Source organism: Saccostrea cucullata, unplaced genomic scaffold (assembly GCF_032062105.1).
Source record: "Saccostrea cucullata isolate Sc308-1 unplaced genomic scaffold, CSIRO_AGI_Scuc_v1 ctg898, whole genome shotgun sequence".
NCBI classification, from domain to species: Eukaryota; Metazoa; Mollusca; class Bivalvia; order Ostreida; family Ostreidae; genus Saccostrea; species Saccostrea cuccullata.
In genome coordinates, this window is record NW_026935768.1 from 442,018 (window position 1) to 463,933 (window position 21,916).

At 34.6% G+C, this 21,916-nt stretch overlaps 1 protein-coding gene across 6 annotated transcripts; it reads left to right on the forward strand.

Annotated features, from left to right (window-relative positions):
- The first annotated feature begins 1,197 nt into the window (after positions 1–1,197).
- LOC134243735 (uncharacterized) lies at positions 1,198–21,842 on the forward strand. Of its 6 annotated transcripts, XM_062725968.1 has the most exons (24): positions 1,198–1,578; positions 2,472–2,501; positions 3,495–3,536; positions 5,321–5,407; positions 6,480–6,723; positions 7,121–7,266; positions 7,426–7,575; positions 8,005–8,143; positions 8,487–8,641; positions 10,616–10,759; positions 10,926–11,115; positions 12,433–12,545; positions 12,776–12,937; positions 13,770–13,982; positions 14,453–14,583; positions 14,684–14,844; positions 14,964–15,106; positions 15,953–16,134; positions 16,276–16,393; positions 17,671–17,843; positions 18,134–18,292; positions 18,593–18,808; positions 19,047–19,648; positions 19,956–21,842. In XM_062725968.1, the coding sequence occupies exons 1-24, from the start codon at positions 1,236–1,238 to the stop codon at positions 20,263–20,265; spliced, it is 4,353 nt and encodes a 1,450-aa protein (XP_062581952.1). In that variant the 5' UTR covers positions 1,198–1,235; the 3' UTR covers positions 20,266–21,842. The 6 variants fall into 6 exon arrangements, with proteins under 6 accessions (XP_062581952.1, XP_062581955.1, XP_062581953.1 ...); XM_062725971.1 differs by lacking the exon at positions 5,321–5,407; XM_062725969.1 differs by lacking the exon at positions 2,472–2,501.
- The last annotated feature ends 74 nt before the right edge of the window (positions 21,843–21,916 follow it).

The following is a 21,916-nucleotide window of genomic DNA, read 5'->3' on the forward strand; positions in this document are numbered from 1 at the left end:
AAAATATGGCTGCAGCAGGCTAGATTAATTCGTAAAAACTAAAAATTCTTATATTTGTTCTGCACATTTTGTAAATAATGATGATCCGTCTGCAGAACATCCACTACCGAAAATTAGCTTTTTTTTTAAAATAGGCCTATTCGAATATGCATCAGCATTTTATCAGTTATTTGTTTCTTTTCTTTTTTTTGTATAAGGGGGGGGGGCTCACACAGCGCCTTATTATAATACAATTAATACAAATCCAGAAAGAGATAAGTTGGCAAATATAAGATTTCTTTTTATTCACAAACACAATAACATTTTTCCATATGACAGAGGCATTACACCATGAACATGTTTACATCAAGAACGTCCGCGGAAGTGAATTTATAGCGCATGCGTATTAAACACAGTAAAAGAGTTCCCTTCAGGGGAAATAACCCACCTTTTGAAAATGGGGAATAAAGTATTTGTATTTGTATTGAAAATTCTTTTGATTTGTTAAATCTTTAACTTTAAAGAAATACTATGGATAAAATTACATAACTTTGTGGTTTCAGAGAAACTCTTATGAGTATTTTGGATTAAATATGATCTGCTAATTTTATATAAACCAGAGACATATATGTCTCTGTATAAACCTGTCAGGATCGGACTACCAATACCTTGAATAAAGTTAAGGCCTCTTACAGTTTTATATTTTCGCGGGAAAAGTCTTTTTGTTGTAGCAACAACAAAATTCATGCGCCATTTTAGTTCCCGAAACGTTTAAATAATGATACCCAAAATAAGTCAAATATGATGTATAATTATTGAAATTTATAACGTTTTGGTCAAAATCGGTTGCGTTTATAAGATCTTTTCAAAGTCAAAAGAGAGAATCTAGGTACCTGATTTGCGGACTACTTTTGTATGCAGAGGGAGTTCCGGTGTGGTACGGCATGCATTAACAAGTAATGGGACAGTTAAACACAACTTTAGGGTAATGAACTTATTTATTTATAAGAAAAATACATGTTTTTGGTGTTGACTTAATCTGTTACGAAATTGTTAAAGTTAGATGATTTGATACTATTATAAATATGTATACGTATCCTTAGGACCGTCTAAGAAATGTTTCTGAATTCAAACCAAGCTAAACTATTGCAGGTGTATAGCATGTAGTTCAATATCTTGCCATTTTACCCCAATCCACAATATTCAATTAATGATAAGTCATATGTGTACATTATAGCGTTTTAAAGTAAAGAAAAATGTCGGATCAGGAGGCCTCCCCAGACAGGCCGCCATCAGGGGATGGCAGGGAGGAATCAGAAGGGGAGTCCAAAATCAAGGTGGACGAGAACAGCCCAGAAACAGACACCAAAACAGATGAGGAAGTGGGACAGAAATCATCACAAGAAATATCAGATAGCCTGGAGATGGATTCGGACAACAAAGACCGACCTGTCAGCTCCGAGAGTACCAGCCGACCCAGGAGTAGTGGCAGCGATACTGTCCAACCCTGGAAGGGACGCAGAAAGAAGAAAATGAATGTCGATCCTGATGCCAGACAAGTTACTTTCACAATAACCATTTGTATAGCTGTACCTACTAGTAAGTATATGTTCATTAACAAGTTTATGCAGTGTACTGTGTGTCATGAAATGGTGTCATGTGTGTCAAATTGATTTGTTTCTGTGTGTATAAATCTTAACGACATAGATTAAAGCATTGACCAAGACATTGATTTTCAATATAAGATTATTTTTGCATCACACAAGGAATAATTTCAATGAATTTATAGGTAATAATTCGATCTTATCTGTATCATACTGTACGTCAGTTTCATTCAGCATTTAACCTTGTTAAAATCAGAATCTTCTACAGTACATTTGCCTTAAATGGTACAGGTGATATTCCAGAGTAGTTGCAGATGATGTTTCAGCTTTCACTTAAAATTTATTCAAAGTCAAACATGGAAAAGATAATTATGATTATCTTGCAAAAAAAGATAGTATATATCATGCTTACATGTAACATTTTAGAACTTATATGACGATTTTACCCTTACTTTGGACTTTCAGTAGGGCGTGACTTTCTCGGCTCTACGTAATGTCAAATACTAGTAGATTCTCATTGGTTACGAAATTAATAACATCAGGAACTTGTGTGCCATGATAGTACATTTAATTGGCCATTTACTACACCAGTTGACATTTGGCCGCATTTCTATCATATGTATATTTCAACAGTGAAGGAAAGGTGTGTAAATTTCAGAAGCTAATTAGGTAACGTCGAGAATGCCACGCCTTACTGAAAGTCCAAAATAAGCATGTAATTCTTCTAAAATTGCGCATGAGACATGTCTATGATGATTAGAAAAGAGTCAACGTACAATACAATATGGATCAAATGTTTTTACATAATAACACAATTAATCCAGTGCTCTGTGACAATATACTGGTTGTAAATAAATGCTTGTTAACATAAATGTATATTTATTAAAGAAAAACCTGTATCAAAAAGAAATCGAAGAGGTGCGTATGTGAAACATATAAACAAATTCTTCTATACTGGACGAAAACAACTGACATAGATATTAAATACTTATATGTAGTATTTCTGTTACAACCTCTTTACAAGGACAGTTTAGCTAAGTTTCTATCTGTTCATCATAAGACAAGCATTCTACACCCCATCATTTCCTTTCTTTTATCTTGTATACAAATACCACATTCTATAATGTCTGGCCTTGAAGTCTTATGGTTCCATACCTTGATATCAAATGTTTTCAATAATACAAATTACTCTAAAAACTATATACTTTGGTACTTCATTCAGCTGATTGGTATTTAGACTACATGCAATTATTTCTTGAACTTTTGACATGTCATTTATATTTTTTTCAGTTTCAAACTTATATTCATCCTTAAAAAAACATCTTAAAAAATGTTGGCGCTCTGATTTTCTATTTAAGGAATGAATTTAATAGCTACCCATTTTATACGGTATAAACTGGGTTGGGGCAGTTTACGCTTTATAAACCGCGAAGCGGTTTATAAAAAAGCGTAAACTGTTCCAACCCAGTTTATACCATATAAAATGGGTAGCTATTAAATTCATTGCTTATAATTAAATTTTCAATCATTTGATGTAAGAAAAAAAGATGATTTTTCTAACAAAATGACTTCAATTTGTACAAAATTTAAATGTAACGTCAGGCGGATTGATACGTTTTTGACGTAAGTCATTGTGACGTAGGCAACCCATTTTATACGATATGAAGTAAATTTTTTATCCAATCAAATACAGCGTTACAACCAGAATTAAATTATTATGGTATGAAATTTTATAAAAATATACATATATATATTACAAAATCTGACAGAATTAATCAGTAAATGCGATTGAATCATCCCCATGAATAAAGCCATGAATGTGCAAAGTGTTTGAATCTTATAAGCTTTATAGTTGCACATTAATTTCATTGTCACTTTGTCATACAATCATTAAATGAATTTTGATTACAGCGGTTCAGAACAACAATACCACGCCCTCGCGACCTTCTACTGGTATGTCTTAGTTCTAGAGCAGTCTCTGTAGAACTTTATATAGATCTGTCGCTCTCTATTACACAGGGTAGCTGGTTAGACTCTGTATCATATAGCCATTAGATAGTTTTTACAAAAGTTTTCAATTTGGGAAAGGTTTTTGCACCTGTAATAAACCTTTTTTTTTTTTTTTGAAAATTACAAGCTAATACATGTAATATTTTAACATAAAATTGCTGGATATCAGTTATTTTTGTAATACATGTATTCAGAATTTATCATGTGTTGATTATATATATGCACAGGAGTTGCAAAATTATTCTGTGCTTTTTCACCTGCCTTGCCAATTTTTAATTTCATTATTTTCGCTATTTAAAAAAAGCTTTTCACCTAATTATTTTTAGTAAGGATTCCATTTCAATTTAATTAAATTTGATAGGAAAGTAAATTTGATGCTTCCACTTTGCACACACATGTTGTGCATATATTTTGTATACATGTTCACATTTTACATTAATTTTTAAATAAGATTACAAGTTGTATACTACACATTGATCGAGATATGTTTTATTTTAAAAACCTGATGTGGAATAATAAAATGAAGAAATGGGCAGATATGATCATGATGATAGTTTTTATATAATTTTCTTTGAAAACAATTAAAAAGCCCCAAAATAAGAACTTAGCACAGCTGTTGCTCTGCTTTCTTGAATTCCATTGATCTGTATATATAACTTTTAAGTCTTTGCTGTAAATTGTTAGATGATTTATTTATATATTTACTTTATTTATGGATGGTGTACATGTACACCTGAATTTACCTTTTAATGACTCTTAATTAAAGCTATTTTGCGTGAACTGGTAAATGTTCTTATTAATGGTTACATTTTGTCTTTTAATATAGTTCTACATGCTCCCCCTATGTTTAGTAGTATAGAAGCCTGAATTTATTATTCATGTATTGATGTTGTTATGGCCGTCTAGGTGCCATGAATATTGGCATTCCAATTATCCACATAACCGCTCTTAATGCTGCCTAATTATTTCTATCATGCAAAATGTGTTTAGGACATGCCATGAATTAAAGATTTATTACTATATGGATAATGTATCATCAAAAGTCAAAGGATAAAAGAAGGAGTTTAAGGATACAGGACTCAAAGTCATGCAACCATTTAAGTGCTTTTATCACCAAATAATTTAGGACAAATGACATTAGACAACAGCTATAGTTCTGCTATAGAATATTCTGACACTGAAAACTCTGTTGCTTATCAAATAAAAAGCTGCCATTGATTATAGAGGACATGTCTTGTGTAAAGCATGTTTTTTGGTTTTATATCAGACCACTCACACAATCAATGACTTAATGTCCCATTGTACATGTTGTAAGGCCTGCATGGTGAATGTGTTGGCCATTTTTGTGAATCGGAAAGATATTGATTTAAGGTCCCGTTATAAAAAGATTTCTGTTTTACAGGGTGTTACAATTATGCCCCCTTTCCCCTTTATTGGATTAAAATTTGAAAGGGGGGTGGTGGTGGTTAGATCTTTTAATGTAAGATAAATGGCCTATCTTATTCCAAATCATGATGACTTTGAAATCTCAATCATTTTGTCTATTTGAAAATTTTCTTTAATACCAGCCAGTGTATGCATGGTACTTAGTAGACTGTTAAATCTCGAACATGTACGTGTTGTTACAGTAAGTTAATTAAGATTGTTAATAGTATGAAATTATAGTTGATGATGGTAATCGCAATATTGCTATTTTGTCAAATTTTGTCTATGGATTCTCTTCACAGCTGGGATCGTGTCACTAAGTCAACCACAGTCTCGGAATTCAACACAAAATATTCCTGAGAAGTCAGAAAATAATGCCCCGGCTCCTGGTAGTCTCCCTTTACGCAACCCAAAATATTCAAAGCATGCCTGTTCTCTGTCTTTTTTTTTTTAAGAAAATTTTTACTTATTCCTGCACAGATTGTTACAATTTTATACACTTTATATGTTCATATCATACGTACGAGTCACCTGAAGTAAAGACAACTTGAAGTTCAGTGACTGGGCTGTTCCTGCATATTCACAGTTCTGCATGTACTCTTAAGATGCATGAATTAGAAAGTGCTTAATATCCATATATATAGTTATCCATTTTAAAAAGTGAATTTATGTATTATTCTTCTATTATTTGAATATCCTCATGGTCTTTTAATGGTAAATTGTGCATGAGCATGCAGCAATTAATATTGTAACCCCACTACTTAAAGAATTACCAGGGGTATTTCCCTTGTCCACACTGAACATCTAGTTTTTATACAAAATAAATTCGTAGAGAACATGTAACATTGCATATTCATTTGAGTTTTATAGGTTCTGCATAAAAATTAAGCAATTATTTTCACTTTTTTTGCATGTGAAAGCTGAATTGTAAACTATGTCCATGATACATTTTCTTATTATGAAACTCTTTATACTGACTTGTACATAAGTTAATATATGGATATAACTTGTTGATCATAATACATTTTTAATTTTCTTTTTTTTTTTTTTACTTGCAGCTTTTTACAATTCATTTTCTTTTGTATTATGATCAGAATAGATAGTGGGCTTCTTTTTGTTGTTCTCTTTACTAAATTAAAAAGTTATAATTATCCAATCTTTTCTTTCCTTGCATGAATATTAATGTCCCCAATGCATGCAGTTTCTATCTGATATTTTTTTTTATAAAAAAAAAAAAAGAAACTAATGAAAGCTACATTTGGTAACATTACATGTGTAAACTTGCTTTTAAATAAAAAAATCATCTTTATTTCATAGCTAAAATTCATTTATAATCAAGATAATTTTTGAAATCACATAACAATTTTCATTAAAATGTACTACTATATTGTATTTACAGTGTCTGTATGAATGAAATGATTTAAATTCTTTTCATTACATTCTGGTCCTTTTTCTGTCCAGTTGAGGATGAGGATGTGCCTGACATTAAACAGCTGATTAAGAAGAAGAAGCAGGTGTTTGAGGCCCCCCGGGCCCAGAATTATTACCACCTGGAGTACTACCTGACCCCCGAGGAGTCCAGCCTACAGAAGGTGGATGTCGTCACGTATGGACCTGCCGCCATTATCTTCATGGCGTCACATGACCCTCGGATTGTCAGGACCTGGATCGAGGGTGAATTGACGTGGGTCGCCTGGTCTCACAAGTAAGTTAGGTGGTTGAAATGATGAAATATATAACTGTTGTAATGGGACTACAACTGTATCTCACTACACAGGTCTGGAATAGTCTAGATGGGCATTTAACTAGTGAACTATAGACCTGCAACTACATGTAACTATATACATGTAAAATCCAAATTCAAATGATAAACTCAAACTTTAAATTTATCTAAAGCGCTTTCGCCCCATGTGGGCTCATCAGTAGATTTCTACTGATGAGTGCTAAGTTTGAGTTTATCATTTGAATTTGGATATAATTTTATCCCAATACCAAGGAAAAATAATTTTTTGAATATATACATGTATATATATTTTTTTAGTGAGGGATTTTTTAAAAAAATATTTAAAGTGATGTACAAATAAATTCTCTTTAATTTCCAGACATGTGGTGAATGTGACAGATGAGTTACTGTTGAAGCTGTTCAAACATAACATCGAGTTACGGATCTGGGATACAAAAGACAAAGTTGGTGCCAAAGCCCGATTTACCAAAATAAAGCAGTTTAAAATCCCAAACTCAAAACCAGGTAGGTAATGAAACTAACCCACAAATGCAAAGAATTTAATAAAACAAAAAAATGAAACATTCATTCACCTTAAAAAAAAATGACAATTAAACCTTTTAAAAAGTTCTAGTGGAAGATATTTATATTATGTAATTTACTAATTTTTGACTGGCATTTCAGGGGAAGAGGACCAGAACAGTGCACGTAACATCGTAGTAAGACTGTCCAAAAGCTTCGCCAAGCACCAGCCAAAGAAAGCCTGCGAGATACGACCGATTCCCACGCAGGTGTCGTTCCACTCAGTGGACAAGGTCGTACGACCTGTGGAGGGTAGGTCTAAAGTAAACTCAATGATTAAGTTAGCCAGACAGCAGATTTAAAATTCTTATTCATTCCTCTTTTTGGGATTCTTATCAAATCTTGTAGAAAAAGAGGTAGAAATTAGCAATTCATTATGAATTCTCTGATTTAAAAAAAAATTATTTTTTTTTTAGTATAAAATGTTAAAAATGATCCAATTTCTGTAAATAACATTTTATTCGCTAGAATTTTATTTTCGCGAATATTTGCAAAATCTTCTTTCTTGCATATATTAGTATTATTAAAAAAATCATACGTAACAATGACAAAAGATCGTGAAAAATTTTGTCTTGTTTATAAACACCAGTGCCTAAAAAAATCTTGCAAATAAAGTATCAGGAAAATTAAGTGATCTTTAAGTATCTTTAGTTAGTAAATACTTATTTATTTATTTTATAGAGGAGAAGCCCCCAGAGACGAAGCCCTCCTATGAATCACAGCCACCAGCTGCAGGGGATGACAAAGGGGACCCCCCAGGGTCCCCCACCCCTAAAACTCTGGTGGGGGTCCCCAATCAATCAACTGACCAGGAAGGAAGGTAAAGAGGGCCATTCTCACAGAAAAACTGTAGCAGATAATATTGTAAATTCTAAAATCTTTATTGAAGAACAATGCAAGGCTTGTCATGATAATGGCACACTTTTTTTATTTCCTGCTGAAACCTCAATTTCTACTGTATGCATGTTCAAAATGCATATTGTTTGAAAGAAAAAAATTGAATTGATTCTTGTTTTGAATAGCTCAAAAGAATATGATAATTTAAATAAGGATGACTTTTTTTTCCTTCAGAAAACCTTCGCATTTTCTATGAAACTATTTAAAATACTAATAAAATGAGTATAGATTGTAAGGACTGACTATTTAATTGTACCCCCTTTTAGATCCTCATTCAGTCGCCTGGGCCGCCTTGCCCACTCTGATCCCGGGGAGGAACCCTCAGGTAAAGACTCCCAGAGGAGTAAGTCCAGTACAGGGAAGGACAAAATGGGCCCCAAATCCTCCGCATCAAGAGGCCCAAAATCTGCTGGATCTACTGGTAAGTTATACAGGACCATGCCCATATAAGCAATTAAAGTGCCTGTTCATATAATTTTTCCTGTTGGGTTAGAAAGATATGTATCTGTATAAAATGTGAATCTGGAAAATCAACAAAAGTTATCAAAAAAATAAAATTGAGATTTTTTAGGATGAGAGGATGCTTTTTAGCTCACCTCAACGAAGTTGGGGGAGCTTATGTAATACCCTCGGCGTCGGCGTCGGTGTCGGTGTCGGCGTTGGCGTCCCAGGTTAAGTTTTTTGGAGCAGTTTTCTTTTTAAGTACTTCTATGTCCTATATTGATTAGACATGCATGGAAGATGCTTCTAATGTGTTTCATTGTACCAGTCAAAGTTTCAGATGCTGCAATTTCAGCAAAGGAATGGCTAGGTTAATGTTTTTGGAGCAGGTTAACATTTTTGGTGCAGTTTTTGGTGCAGGTTTCATTTCCAAGTAACTATAAGCCCTATGTTGACCAAACTTGCATGGTTGATACATCTAAGGATGCATACTACTGGGCTTGCTTCGGATGCTGAATCTGACCTACATTTTCTGGATGAGTGAACAGGTTAAAGTTTTTGGTGCAGGTTTCATTTCCAAGTAACTATAAGCCCTATGTTGACCAAACTTGCACGGATGATACATCTAAGGATGCATACTATCAGGCTTGCTTCGGATGCTGAATCTGACCTACATTTTCCGGTTGAGTGAACAGGTTAAATTTTTTTGTGCAGGTTTCATTTCCAAGTAACTATAAGCCCTATGTTGACCAAACTTGCATGGATGATACATCTAAGGATGCATACTACCAGGCTTGCTTTGGATGCTGAATCTGACCTACATTTTCTGGTTGAGTGAACAGGTTAAAGTTTTTGGTGCAGGTTTCATTTCCAAGTAACTATCAGCCCTATGTTGACCAAACTTGCATGGATAATACATCTAAGGATGCATACTATCAGGCTTGCTTCAGATGCTGAATCTGACCTACATTTTCCGGTTGAGTGAACAGGTTAAATTTTTTTGGGCAGGTTTTATTTCCAAGTTACTATAAGCCCTATGTTGACCAAACTTGCATGGATGATACGTCTAAGGATGCATACTATCAGGCTTGCTTCGAATGCTGAATCTGATCTACAATGTACATTTTCCGGTTGAGTGAACAGGTTAAAGTTTTTGATGCATAATTCATTTCCAAGTAACTATGACTTCTTTAATGACCAAACTTGCACGGATGATACATCTAAGGATGCATACTACCGGGCTTGCTTCAGATGCTGAATCTGACCTACATTTTCTGGTTGAGTGAACAGGTTAAAGTTTTTAGTGCAGGTTTCATTTCCAAGTAACTATAAACCCTATGTTGACCAAACTTGCATGGATGATACATCTAAGGATGCATACTACCAGGCTTGCTTCGGATGCTGAATCTGACCTACATTTTGTGGATGAGTGAAAATGTTAGTTTGTGATGAATGTATCATTTCCAATTAACTATGAGCCCTATAATGAGCAAACTTGCATGGACGATACATCTTAGGATGCACACTAATGGACTTACTTTGGATGCTGAATTCGACATACATTTTTTCAGATAATAGACCAGGTAAAAGTTATGGGTGCAGGTCAATTACCAAAAAACTTGAAGACTTATATAACATTGTATAAACCAAACTAAACTTGCACAAATGTTGCATCAGGAGATGAAAACTCTCAAATTTGCTTCAAATGCTTAATTTTAATTACATTTTCATGAACAACTAGTTTAAATTTTTTATGTAGGTCTATTTCGATGTATTCGATCAAAATTGCTTAAATATTTTCATTTCTGGAATGTACACTTTTTGTTGGTTAATTGTGTGACTTTGCCTTACTTAAAGACAACATTCGTTGAGGTGAGCTCTGTAATCTCTGATTACCTATGTTTTTTATTAAATAAGAAAGACCTTTATTAATGAATTGATTATGTATTGGCAGGATCAGTGAAGAAGCTTCCCTCTGCCACAGTTAAACCGCCTCGCAGAAACAAGAAACAGGAATTAGCAGCCCAGCAGGCCGCAGAACAGATCAGGAAGTTTGGCATCTGTATGGTGCCTATACGCATGGCCATGTTCTTCTCAGGTAAAATTGAAACAGAGAAGAATCACATTTGAATAACAGAAATACCCATTCAATAACATACACTTAAGTAGGCTTAAGATCTAGGCTCATTGATATTAGGCAAATATTTCCACCCTTTCCTAAAAAAAAGTGATAAAAGTCTCCAATTCTTTCTTTGGTTTTACAGGTATGAAGAATGTTACTAATCGGCTAAAATCACCAGTACCAGGGATAGAGGACATGTTTCTACAACTCAAGCTGGACGTTCCTCTGATGTCTGAACAACAGAAGAAAGAACTGAATCCAATGATCATTACGATAAAGAATGCTACAAACCTGCCAAATTCTCCAATGACATATGCTGAACTAAACGAAAAGTAAGTCTTTCTTCTCATCTTTCTTCTATAAATCTGTGTCTGTGTTCTTTTCTGTTCAACTGTTTTCCCTTTTATATAAAGCAACTTTCATTAGAAAGAGAATATCCACTTTTTTTCAAAGAATGGGTGGACTTAACTAGCCAGAAACAATGCTGCAAATTTAAGTTCCATAAAATGTTAATTTTTTTCCATCATATAAACCCCCGATATCTTAACTGTGTATTATTAATGGTACGGATGTGAATTTAAAATGCTCTTTTCAAGGTAAACTAAATAAATATCAAAGGCATGGTGCCTGAAGATTTGTTGAATATCAGTAGATAATCAGGGTCACGCATTTTTCATCGTCTGAGTACATAGTCAGCGCATGTTTGTCGGCTGTTCTTATGAAAACCGTATTTGTATATTGAACAAAATAATGTCATATTAAAAGGAGAAGAGCCGACAAATGTGCGTTCACACTTAATTTAACAAAAAACATGTTCAAAACAAACTTCTCTCTTCCATTGTTACGACTTCGATTGACCTGTTAAATATTACAATTCATCACGTGATGTCCACCTGCGAGTGTACTCGTGGAAACAGTTACATTGTATTCTTCAACCTGACCTAGATGTAAATCACTATGTTTGGTGCCGTTTTCAGAATTTAGCACATTAAATGTTGTTTTAATTTTGCGTGTCCTCACATTTACAAAAAATCATAATGACATCGCTGTAATATTCCAAACACGTATTCGAATTTCTAGAGAGAGAGATGGAGAGAGAGAGAAATGTCAACAATGACACCGATCGATAGCCCCGCCTCCTATTAATATTGATAGCGCGACCTAAAACCACTCCGGGTACATGTCAAATTCCGGAAGACGACACTAATGTATCGTTGTTTCAATTTTGATTCATGGCAATAAGGCATTGCTTTTGTACATATGTTCTAGCTAAGATAACCATGTACATACGTACGTCACTCTTTCTAGTGGTTGTAATATATTTTGGATTCACTTTATTTTCAACTTGTTAGAGTAGTCTCAAAAAGATCCAAAATAGGGCTTTAAGTCCAACCATTCTTTAAGTTTCAACAAGTTAAAGACTTTGACTAGAACAAACTTTTTAGAAGGTTTATTTTCCTAGGACATTTGAAGATATTTAATTTAAATTTTAGTCAAAAATATTTTTAGAAGGTTTATTTCCTGGAATTCTTTAAGAATTTAGCTTTTATCCCTTTATATGAAATAATTTTCTATAATAGACAGAGAACTTTTCTGTGTGTTTATTGCTAGTTTATTAATCTCTGTCAACTGCAACTTTCTATTGAAAGATGTCAGCCAGTGTTTTGTCGATATCAATTCCATAATCAGCCAGAGCATTGCAGCGTGGGAAGGGAGCAGAAAGAGAACGTCTACTGGGATGACCTCAATGTTGTGTTACTAGGTAAAGAAGTGTCTGATTTGTGTCTAATGAAAGGAACTCAATATTAATAATTTTGGTGCTACACAATGTAAAAGTGTTTTATGCATGTCAAATTTTTAGTTATTTTAGCAAGACAGTAGCAAGAATAGCAACAAACATTGTATCAATGAAATCATTATCAACAATGATGACACATTATTTAGCACTCAACCTGTAGGATGATAGGAGTATTCTCATTCTGAATATTACAGGGACCCAAGAAAACTCGGAGCTTCGTCAGTATCTGAACGGTCCTCCTATGGAAATAGAGGTACATGACAGGGATCGTAAACCAGAGGGGGTCAAACTCAAACCTACCCTGTTTGGTGACGATCTAGAGGATGAAAAAATCAGTAATGTAGGAACAGTCGCAAGTAAGTTCTTATTAAATCTGAATTACAAAAGTTATATTATTGATTGAAGACTATATGCAAAGTTTGATACACATACTAGATAACATGTGTTCAAGTACAAATGTTTCACTTCCTGGAAAAGTTGGAAAAGGTTTGGAAAAACTCTTCATAGAAGGAAATATATACAGCAATTTCTTGAAAAATGTACTGTAATCAAAGAGCAAGAGCCATCTTATGCATAAAATGGCCCTGTACTTATATCAATTAATTAACTATCACCCTCTTTCCATTTTCATATATCAAAATAAAGTAGACACTTGGTGCTTTCATGTTCTGTAATGAAATTTCGTTTTGAGAATCTAAATATTTGAAAACAGGCTTTGAGAAATTGCAATGTTCTTGAAATTTGCAGAAAATATGCTTATTTGACTACCTTGAGCAAAGAATTAAAATATGAGCACAGCCCACGATCCAAAAAATAAAACATGTTTTTTGATCTTCAGAAATAGGCCTTTCATTATTTATTGGCATATTTTGGATCAGAGGTTGTGCTCTATATGAAATATTGAAAAAATGCTTCAACTTTAGGTCATTTTCAAAGGAATTTACAGGATATGAGGAAAATGACGCATTTTATGACGTCATAATGCATTGACTAGATGTGAAATTACATCACAATTAAGAGATACGTGGTCACCAACAGTCCAAGTGATAAATACTGCATTTGCAACCTAAACTGAGCTGTTTTGAATTTTCAGAAATTCTCAGGGCCAAATATGGCCCAAAGTGGCTCTACCTCTTTACTAAGATTAAGTATATATAGAGGTCATGGAGCATTCGTGTTTTGCTTCAGGTAGGAGAACTGTGCATAATCCATTCAAGGGACGTAACAAACCCTGGGATCCCTACGGAGTGGCTAGAGTGGACCTGTCCGAGCTCCTCCTGGGACACCAGTACCTCCACCTGACCGTCCCCATACAGAACTGCCCCATCCCTGACGTGTTCCCCTCGGAGGAGAGGGAGGACGGACGGTCAGTGGGGGTCATGGGTGCGGTAGACGGGCCAGGTATGTTCTTATTGCGATATTTAATGAAGTTTTGTATCAGGATGTGGGTGTCCTGGCACTTAATTTTTTTTGGTCTGTTAATTCGTTAGTGAATATGTCAGGAGTAGCTTTAAGTACTTGTACTTTTTGCTTAAACAACTTGATAATCATAATTAAAAATATACCTTTCTTGACAATTAGGTAAATGAAAAGAAAAAAGAAAGGTTTAATTTTAATTTAATTGATTATACAATTGAAAATATTCATGTCCAAGAAATGATAGGTCAAGGTCAACAATGTTGATTGATAGTAACACACTTAAGGGTCGATCATCCTCCTCAATTTTCAGTGTAGTGAACTATAGGAATTATTATTACTTTATTTAAAATTATATGGATGTCCAAACAGTTCTAAAGAAATTTTTTGAGAAAGGAAGGCATTTGTTTGTTTGATGAATGTTGTGTCATTTTTGCATGCTTTTTATTTTTTAGTGGACAGGCCTTTTAATGCGGGGCATTATGTACAATCAAATTCCATGTTAAAATTGAAAGTAGAACTAGCCCACCCACTAACAACTCCAGAGGAGGTCGCAGCCAAGGAACCCCTGTCTAGCACCCCACAGGTACTTGTACAACACATTATTTGCATAAAACTAGTGGCTTACTTATATGAAATAAATCACTTGATCCAGTTAAATTGATCATATTTCTCTTGTTTTTCAGTGCCCCTTTGGTAGAATTATCTACATCTTTGGTTACAAGAACACCACAATCTTAAACCTACTGGAAACTCTAGTCACTGAAATAAATGCCAAGGCGTTAGAGCTGGACAACATGCCACCCCACGTCATCAGTGCTGCTCTGTCAACCTACAAACTATCACTGTGAGTATAATGGAGGCATACTGTGGTTTCTTTCATTTTCATGGAAAAGGGGCTTACCGGATCCCCCCCCCCAAACAAAAAACATGTTGCTGTCCTGTAATGTTTTGTTTTGTTTTTAGGGAGCAGCAGAGGAGCCGTGATTTGGACATAATCACTGGGTTCCAGGTGATGGATGGGGATAAACATGTGTTTGTTTTGGAGGGCCTTAGGGACAAAGCCATTGAGTATGTGTGGGAGAATGTCACTGGCCCAGAAAACTCAGGTAAGAGAAGGGTTAGAGGGGAGCAGGGCTCGACATTAACGCTTGTCCGCTTGTCCGATACCAATGAAAAAAAATTACAGACAAGTGAATATTGCTGGGACCTGGACAAGTGATTTTTTTGTTTTCAAATAATAATAATCATAAAATAAAAAAACAACTATTGGAAAGTTTATCGAGTAAAAACGGAAGCAGTACATAAACCTGAATTTCGATCCCGATATCAATCGCTATGGAAGTTCACACTTGATCGGGATCGATGTTCACCAAGTGCAGCCATACTATTGCATGGCGTGGATCTTATGACGTTTGCGAGTTTGGAATATATTTGATTGATATTACAGATTCACTTGCGAACATTTAGGCTGTTGTCAGGACAGGAAGTCTAGATAAAATTTTGTTTTATATGTGTTTGTCTTATTTATCAATAACAACAGTAATAAATCAAGCACATTTAATTTTTTAATTCTTTTTAAGTTGACATAACAAGACGTTCATTGAGAAATTTTCGGACAAGTGAGGTTGAAATTCGGACAAGTAAATATCTTGGTCACTTGTCTGAATGGACAAGTAGGAAAAAAAAGTTAATGTCGAGCCCTGGGGGAGAATACTGTATTCAAGTTGCCCCACGATTAACTTACACATGTAATCACAAAAGAAGTTACCCTCGAAATTTTAAAATGTGCACTGATATGCATGTACTTGTATGTACCTGAACTGATATATACTATGTGTAGTTATATGTTAAATACAAAAAAATTTAGGTTTAAAATACAAATATCGATCAGTTTTATCATTAGCATTACAAATTTCAGATGGTTAATTAACTGATTGAACATTTCTTTACAGATGTGCGTGTGTTGTATAACTCAGACCTGAGCTTCAGTGAGCGTCTGTACGGTCCTCTGGATGTGGACCTGTGTCGGGTCAAGCTACACGAGCCCCTGGGTCAGATTGTACAGCAGCCTCTGTTGTATGTCAGAGACATGGTCCCTAAACCCTGCTTCCAGGGGCTCCTCAACCTCCACCAGGTACACCCTCTTGTCACACTTTAAAAACATGTGTGTTGGATAAACTACAAACCATGGGAGATCCTACATTCATGAATGATATTACAGTAAACTGTAATTTTAAATATTAAATGAGATATCTAACTTTCTCATTTTGTATAGATTGTAAACTCCAATGTGATGAAGGATGTAATAAGAAATTCACTGTTCCCTCTGGCTGACATGGTGATCTCAATGAGTCGTGAGTTTGGAGTTCCCATAACTCAGGAGGACTTTGATGGTGAGTAGATAAAAAAAATCAATATAAATATAAATCCATTATCTTGCTATCTTTAAGAAATTTAATACTGTTTTAAATTCGCCCAGTCATAGTTTTGTTTAAGAAATTATACTGTATTCTTTGAATTCAACCCGTTTTAAATTCGCCCGAATAAGAGTAGGCGAAAGGAGCGAAAATAAAACAGGGCGAAAATTTCCCTGTATACAGTATACCAGTAAAATGACACAAAACATTGTTTCCTTAAGGTCAGTGTGCCTACGTGCAAGTATGTGCAGCGATTTTTTTTAACCAATTGGGAATGGGTCCGATACCGGTTCAATTGGGAAAAGTAACATCGAAGAAAAACAGGCGAATTTTCTCTCATTTATGCAAATGCAATGTATTTCGCGTTTATTTAAAATTAATTACCTATTACTCCTTGTTTTAAAGAATAAGCCACAAGTACTTATTGTTTTTTATATCAACGTCCCATGCTTTGACATTTTCATGCTTTCAATTTGTCAAAATGTATGACACTACGCTGTCTAACCCACATGTCCCGCCAAATTACGACTTTCTCTACTTTCGATTTAAGCGGAAGTGATCAATTAGTCAACTTGTACAATGTTTCATTTAACAAGAATCACGATGTTGACAAAGTCTGTTGCATCACAGTTGAATTGGGAATTTTCAGTCACAGAATTGGGAAAAATTAACGTTTTTTGGCATTGGGAACGGTGCCGTTTATCGGTACCAGTTATATAAGGAAAAAAAAAATGCTGATGTGTAATTAACACACTAATAATTCACACTAAACTTAAAAACATTCCTTATATTAACATTTTCAATGTCTTAAAGCATAAAAAATTTATTCAATACTGTAAATCACTTTTTATCCGCGAGAGCTTTATTTTCGCGTAATTACGCGAGACAGTGTACTCGCGAAAATTTAATTCTCGCGTATAAAAGTGTTCCTTAAGAACATATAGAGCAATGACCACAGTTCGCGAAAATTTTGTCTCGCTAATCAAGAGTCAATGACTATCTCGCGAAAATAAGGTGTCGCGAAAATTTAGTGATCTACAGTATTTGAATTTTTTGCTGCCCTATTTTGTTGCATTTTTCTAACGTTTCCGTAGCCTTATTGTGAAGTCAAGTTAGCGCACGTTTCTTTGTGTATATTTCTACGCGTGAGTATACACGAAAATTTTACAGTTGGCTTGCTAGAAAAACACGGTGAATGTAAATATATGAAAGTATCTTCTACTACTGAAGAGTGTACATTTATTTTCTAACAGAGCTACAGTTGAAGAAGCCAACAGAAGTAGTTATTGAGGAGAGAGAGGAGCAGCCAGAGGAGCTGGTGCGTGAGACGAGTCGTATGTGGACCCCCATAGATAACTTCAACCCTCAGTACATGGAGGCCATAACAGGCCGACAACAAAGGGTCAACTTCATTAAAGAAAACAAGGTACTATTAATAGCTATGGGCAAAAATTTAAAGGGTTTTAAGGGATTAAATAATATCATTTGGAATTTTTGGTAAAAAAAAAAGTTTTCCTTTCAAATTAAGGAATTACTTCCATATATGCACACTTGATCTAACTGAGAGAAATCTGGACCATATCATTTAAATGTTTTATGTTTAATAACAAGAAAATATAATATAATATTACCCTGGAGCTTTGCAGAAATACACTATCTTACCACTGAAGATATAGCAGATTAATCTTCTTTAATTGACAAATGTTTTTCTATCAGGATGATGTGAAGGTAATTAGTGATAAGAATAAGGAGGAGCGAGAGAGAACAAAAGTCCCCACCATACGGGCCGACGTTAAAGTGGCTCATAATTACAGCTCCCACTCCCTGAACTCCACAGAACTCGCCAAGGAGAAACTACGACAGATGCTAGCAGAGGTACACACACACATTAATTATTGGTGAAATCTTTGTATATACTCCAATGTCTCATTTTTTTTGTTTGTTTATTCATTCTACATTACTATGAAAACTCATTGACAATTTAATTTATTGGGCAGTTTAAAAAGGATCTAATTTAGCTTTCCTAGATTTGTGTAAAGGTGATCTTCAATAACATTTGAAAAAAAAATTACTTAAATAACTGACTTTCATTTGTAAGCAGAAATGTTCATATGAAGATTTAATTCACAATAAAACTGTAATACCTGATATAACTCACCTGTACTTTACTGACAGGAGCCGGACACTAGATTTACCTACTGCCAGGAGTTCCATCACTCCATGACGGTGGTACCCGTCAATGTGGAGGCACTCAAAAAAGCCGAGAAGGAGGAGTCTCGTGCCAGGTGGAAGACCGAGTCAGGGTGGATTTATCCCGGAATGAAATCCACACTGGAGTGTAACGAACATCCCAGGAGACCCGACACAGCAAGGATAGAGGAACTACACGAGGTAGGGACATATATGTGTCAGGGGACCTAGGGATATTGTTCTTCATTAGAAGCTCCACACTTCAGAAAGAAAAAGTTTTTATGAAAGACTATGAAAAATTTTATTCTGGCTTTTGTAAGGGGTGTTTTATGATGCAAATTATTTTTGTAGACCAATAGAAAAACAAAGTTTTAGATAAATTTTCAGGAAAAGTTTTGAAAAAAATTAATGTTTTATTTTTATGTCCCTTTATGATCAGTTATGGAGGGAAAACATTCTACATGTGGGCATGCTTCAACCTCCACTAGACCGTGACAAGTTTCCATGGTTACACAGACATTACGACATGGAGCTGTATAGGCGCCCACAGTCATGCTTCATCAGGGAACCTGTTACCATTCACCTGGCTGGACAGAAGCTCAAGGAGGAGAAACTAGCGGCCCTGAAGAAAGACATGGAAGTCTGGAGGTCAAAGGTTGTGGTGGATGACACGCGGCAGTACGTCCACCGATGTCTGATTGAGACCGAGCTACAAGAGCGATCAAGAAAATCTCAGAACCAGATCGACAAGTTAAAAGGTCTGCTGAAAGATAAACCAGTCAAATTCTCCCTCAGAAGACAAGGTCTGGCCCTGAAGGAGGTGCCTCCTCTAGGTGTGGTGGTAAACCCCAGCGTGGATACCGCCGCGCGGGAGGCCGGTCTGCCGTTATTACCCGCGGTAGAGAACGAAGGCGTGGAGAAAACTAACGGCTTCAAACCCGGACCTTACGAGGATCACAGCTGGAATCTAGAGAGAAACAAGATCCCTGTGTATGACTACCAACACAGGCAGTTCAGGGAGACCAAAGGCGCAGACTTCAAGTAAGTGTTAATGAAAAAACTAATCTGTATTAAGTCTTCCAAGTGAATGCAATGTTTTAAAGAAATTAAGAAAATAAGTTTTATTTATATTTTTTTCGTTTTCAAGATGCACAGAAACTTTCCCTTCAAAGAACCATTGTTATGGTTTATAATCAAAGGGAAAAAAATTTGTTAATGTTCTACATGTACTTAAAGAAAAAAACATATCCTAGCAATGTTTAAAATAGACAAGTCAACCTATAAATTATTATACATGTATTAAGTGTTAAAGTTTTTAAAATAAATTACACCCCTACCCTATTTACAGTGCTATTCACACGGAGAGGACTAAGCTGTACAGACGGACTATCGTCCCCCTACAGGACTCAGAGAGAGACAACCATCTCTTCTGGATCCCTGATGACGTCAGTAAATTTGGCCCGTACGAAGGGATTGAGCCGGTCAGTAAATCAAGCCTCCCTCCTGTAGAGAACCCCAATATAGCCGTGTCCACAGTAATAGCACAAAGGCTACAGTCAACTGACCAGAAACTGACCGCTTCTCCAACAGGTGTACGTGCAGATCTGAACTCGGGAATCACAAAGTCTTTCAAGGCCAAGGAGGCATTAGTCAGTTAATGAGAAATGGTACAGAAGAAAAAATTATATTTCTGTTATCTATATCTCTAGTTTATGTCATTTCCAGTAAAAATATTGACTTTTATTTGGTAAGAAATACTGCTGATTGTTTACAAGTTTTGATACAATCATTGAAGTCCAAAAGTGTATAAAACTTACATGAATTTTGTTATTTCTGCTGAACTTAAAGGTGCCTTCATGAATGTTTACATATTAATAGATTCCTCTATTTTTTTGATCTGTGATAAATGTCCGTATTATATTTATTTGAAGTATTAAAATATATATATTTTTGTATATTAGTTTTAAATTAGTACGTACATGTAGTTTTAAAAAATTACATTTATATTATTAATTTGTGCATGAAAACAAGTTATTAATGCTGATAATTCAAGTCATTTTGGGTGTATTTGAAACAGACACATATAGTAATTTTTTATATGTGTGGGTTTTTATCAGAATGCATGATTGACAGAACAATGTATGGAAGTGAAACTGATTAAAAAGTGTTGCGTGAATTTCATTCAAAAGGTTGGTGATAAATATCTCCACGTATGATATTTTCATCACAAATCGGTGGAAAACTGCTGACAATTTTAACATGTATACATATATAGAGTATTATATAAAGGAACAATGTCATGTCACTTCAGAGTGGTGATATCCTTAGTGGTCTATACTGCTGGTAGTTGATAAAGTCCCAAATCATACTGTTAATGTGGTGTTATTTATATCCATATATTTCATGTACTTAATGTTGTGACACTGTGGCTACTATTTGTGATGTTTTTGTTATAAGTTATGAATACCATTTTTACTGTATAAGTTGGTCACTTCAAATACTATTATACTGCAATTTCCAAGAGTAGGTGTGAAATCCAATACTATTTGAACATTTCTTGGATTGTTGTTGAATTGGATTTTAAAACTAGACTTTACATCAATATATATCTACATATGAATTGACATTAAGTTCATAAGAAAATGCAGTATGTTCCTTATAAAAAAAAGTTAGATTTGTAGTTAAGAATTGGAAATTTAGCATTTACAGGCATTTACTTGCTGTCAGTGGTTTATACATTGTAAATCTTGGAGAGAAAAAAACATTTGTTATAATAACCTGTGTTTATTTGAAGTGTCTTGTTACATAATTGTATTAACTGTATTAACATGTCAGTATTGTGTGTGTTTTATGAAAGGATGTACATATATTTATATATTATTATCATTTTCAGCCGTAATGTGAGATGTTCCGGTTTTAAATATTCATTTCAACATGAATAGTCTCAGTTATATTCAAGATTAAAGATAAAATTTATATTTATTTTATGAAGACATATCTGCACTGAGTTAATCGTAGTAAACAGCCTCTGTCCAGATTTTATTTTTTATTTTGTTGGGCACTTTGTCCTAACTTGGGCAAACTTTGTTGTTTTGTGGCACCAATCCCTTTACAAAAGCTGTTTTCAGCAAATTAGTGGCCTATAATTCTGTGATTGATTTATACTGTTTATTTTTTATATTTTATTTCTTATTAATTACTTCCAATAACAATAAATGCTTATTTTCACTATCAATTAACTTCTATCTTTATATTTTCATTGACTTTCAGGGAAAAAGAAGTTTGTTTATTGGGGCATTTGAAATGAAA

What these genes read in the sequence shown, in the direction of transcription:
- LOC134243735 (XM_062725968.1), top strand. Translation starts at nt 1,236, where the DNA reads ATGTCGGATCAGGAGGCCTCCCCAGACAGGCCGCCATCAGGGGATGGC. An exon ending in GGTCGTACGACCTGTGGAGG is followed by an intron (nt 7,576 to 8,004) that starts GTAGGTCTAAAG and finishes TTTATTTTATAG; the next exon opens with AGGAGAAGCCCCCAGAGACG. An exon ending in AAAATCTGCTGGATCTACTG is followed by an intron (nt 8,642 to 10,615) that starts GTAAGTTATACA and finishes ATGTATTGGCAG; the next exon opens with GATCAGTGAAGAAGCTTCCC.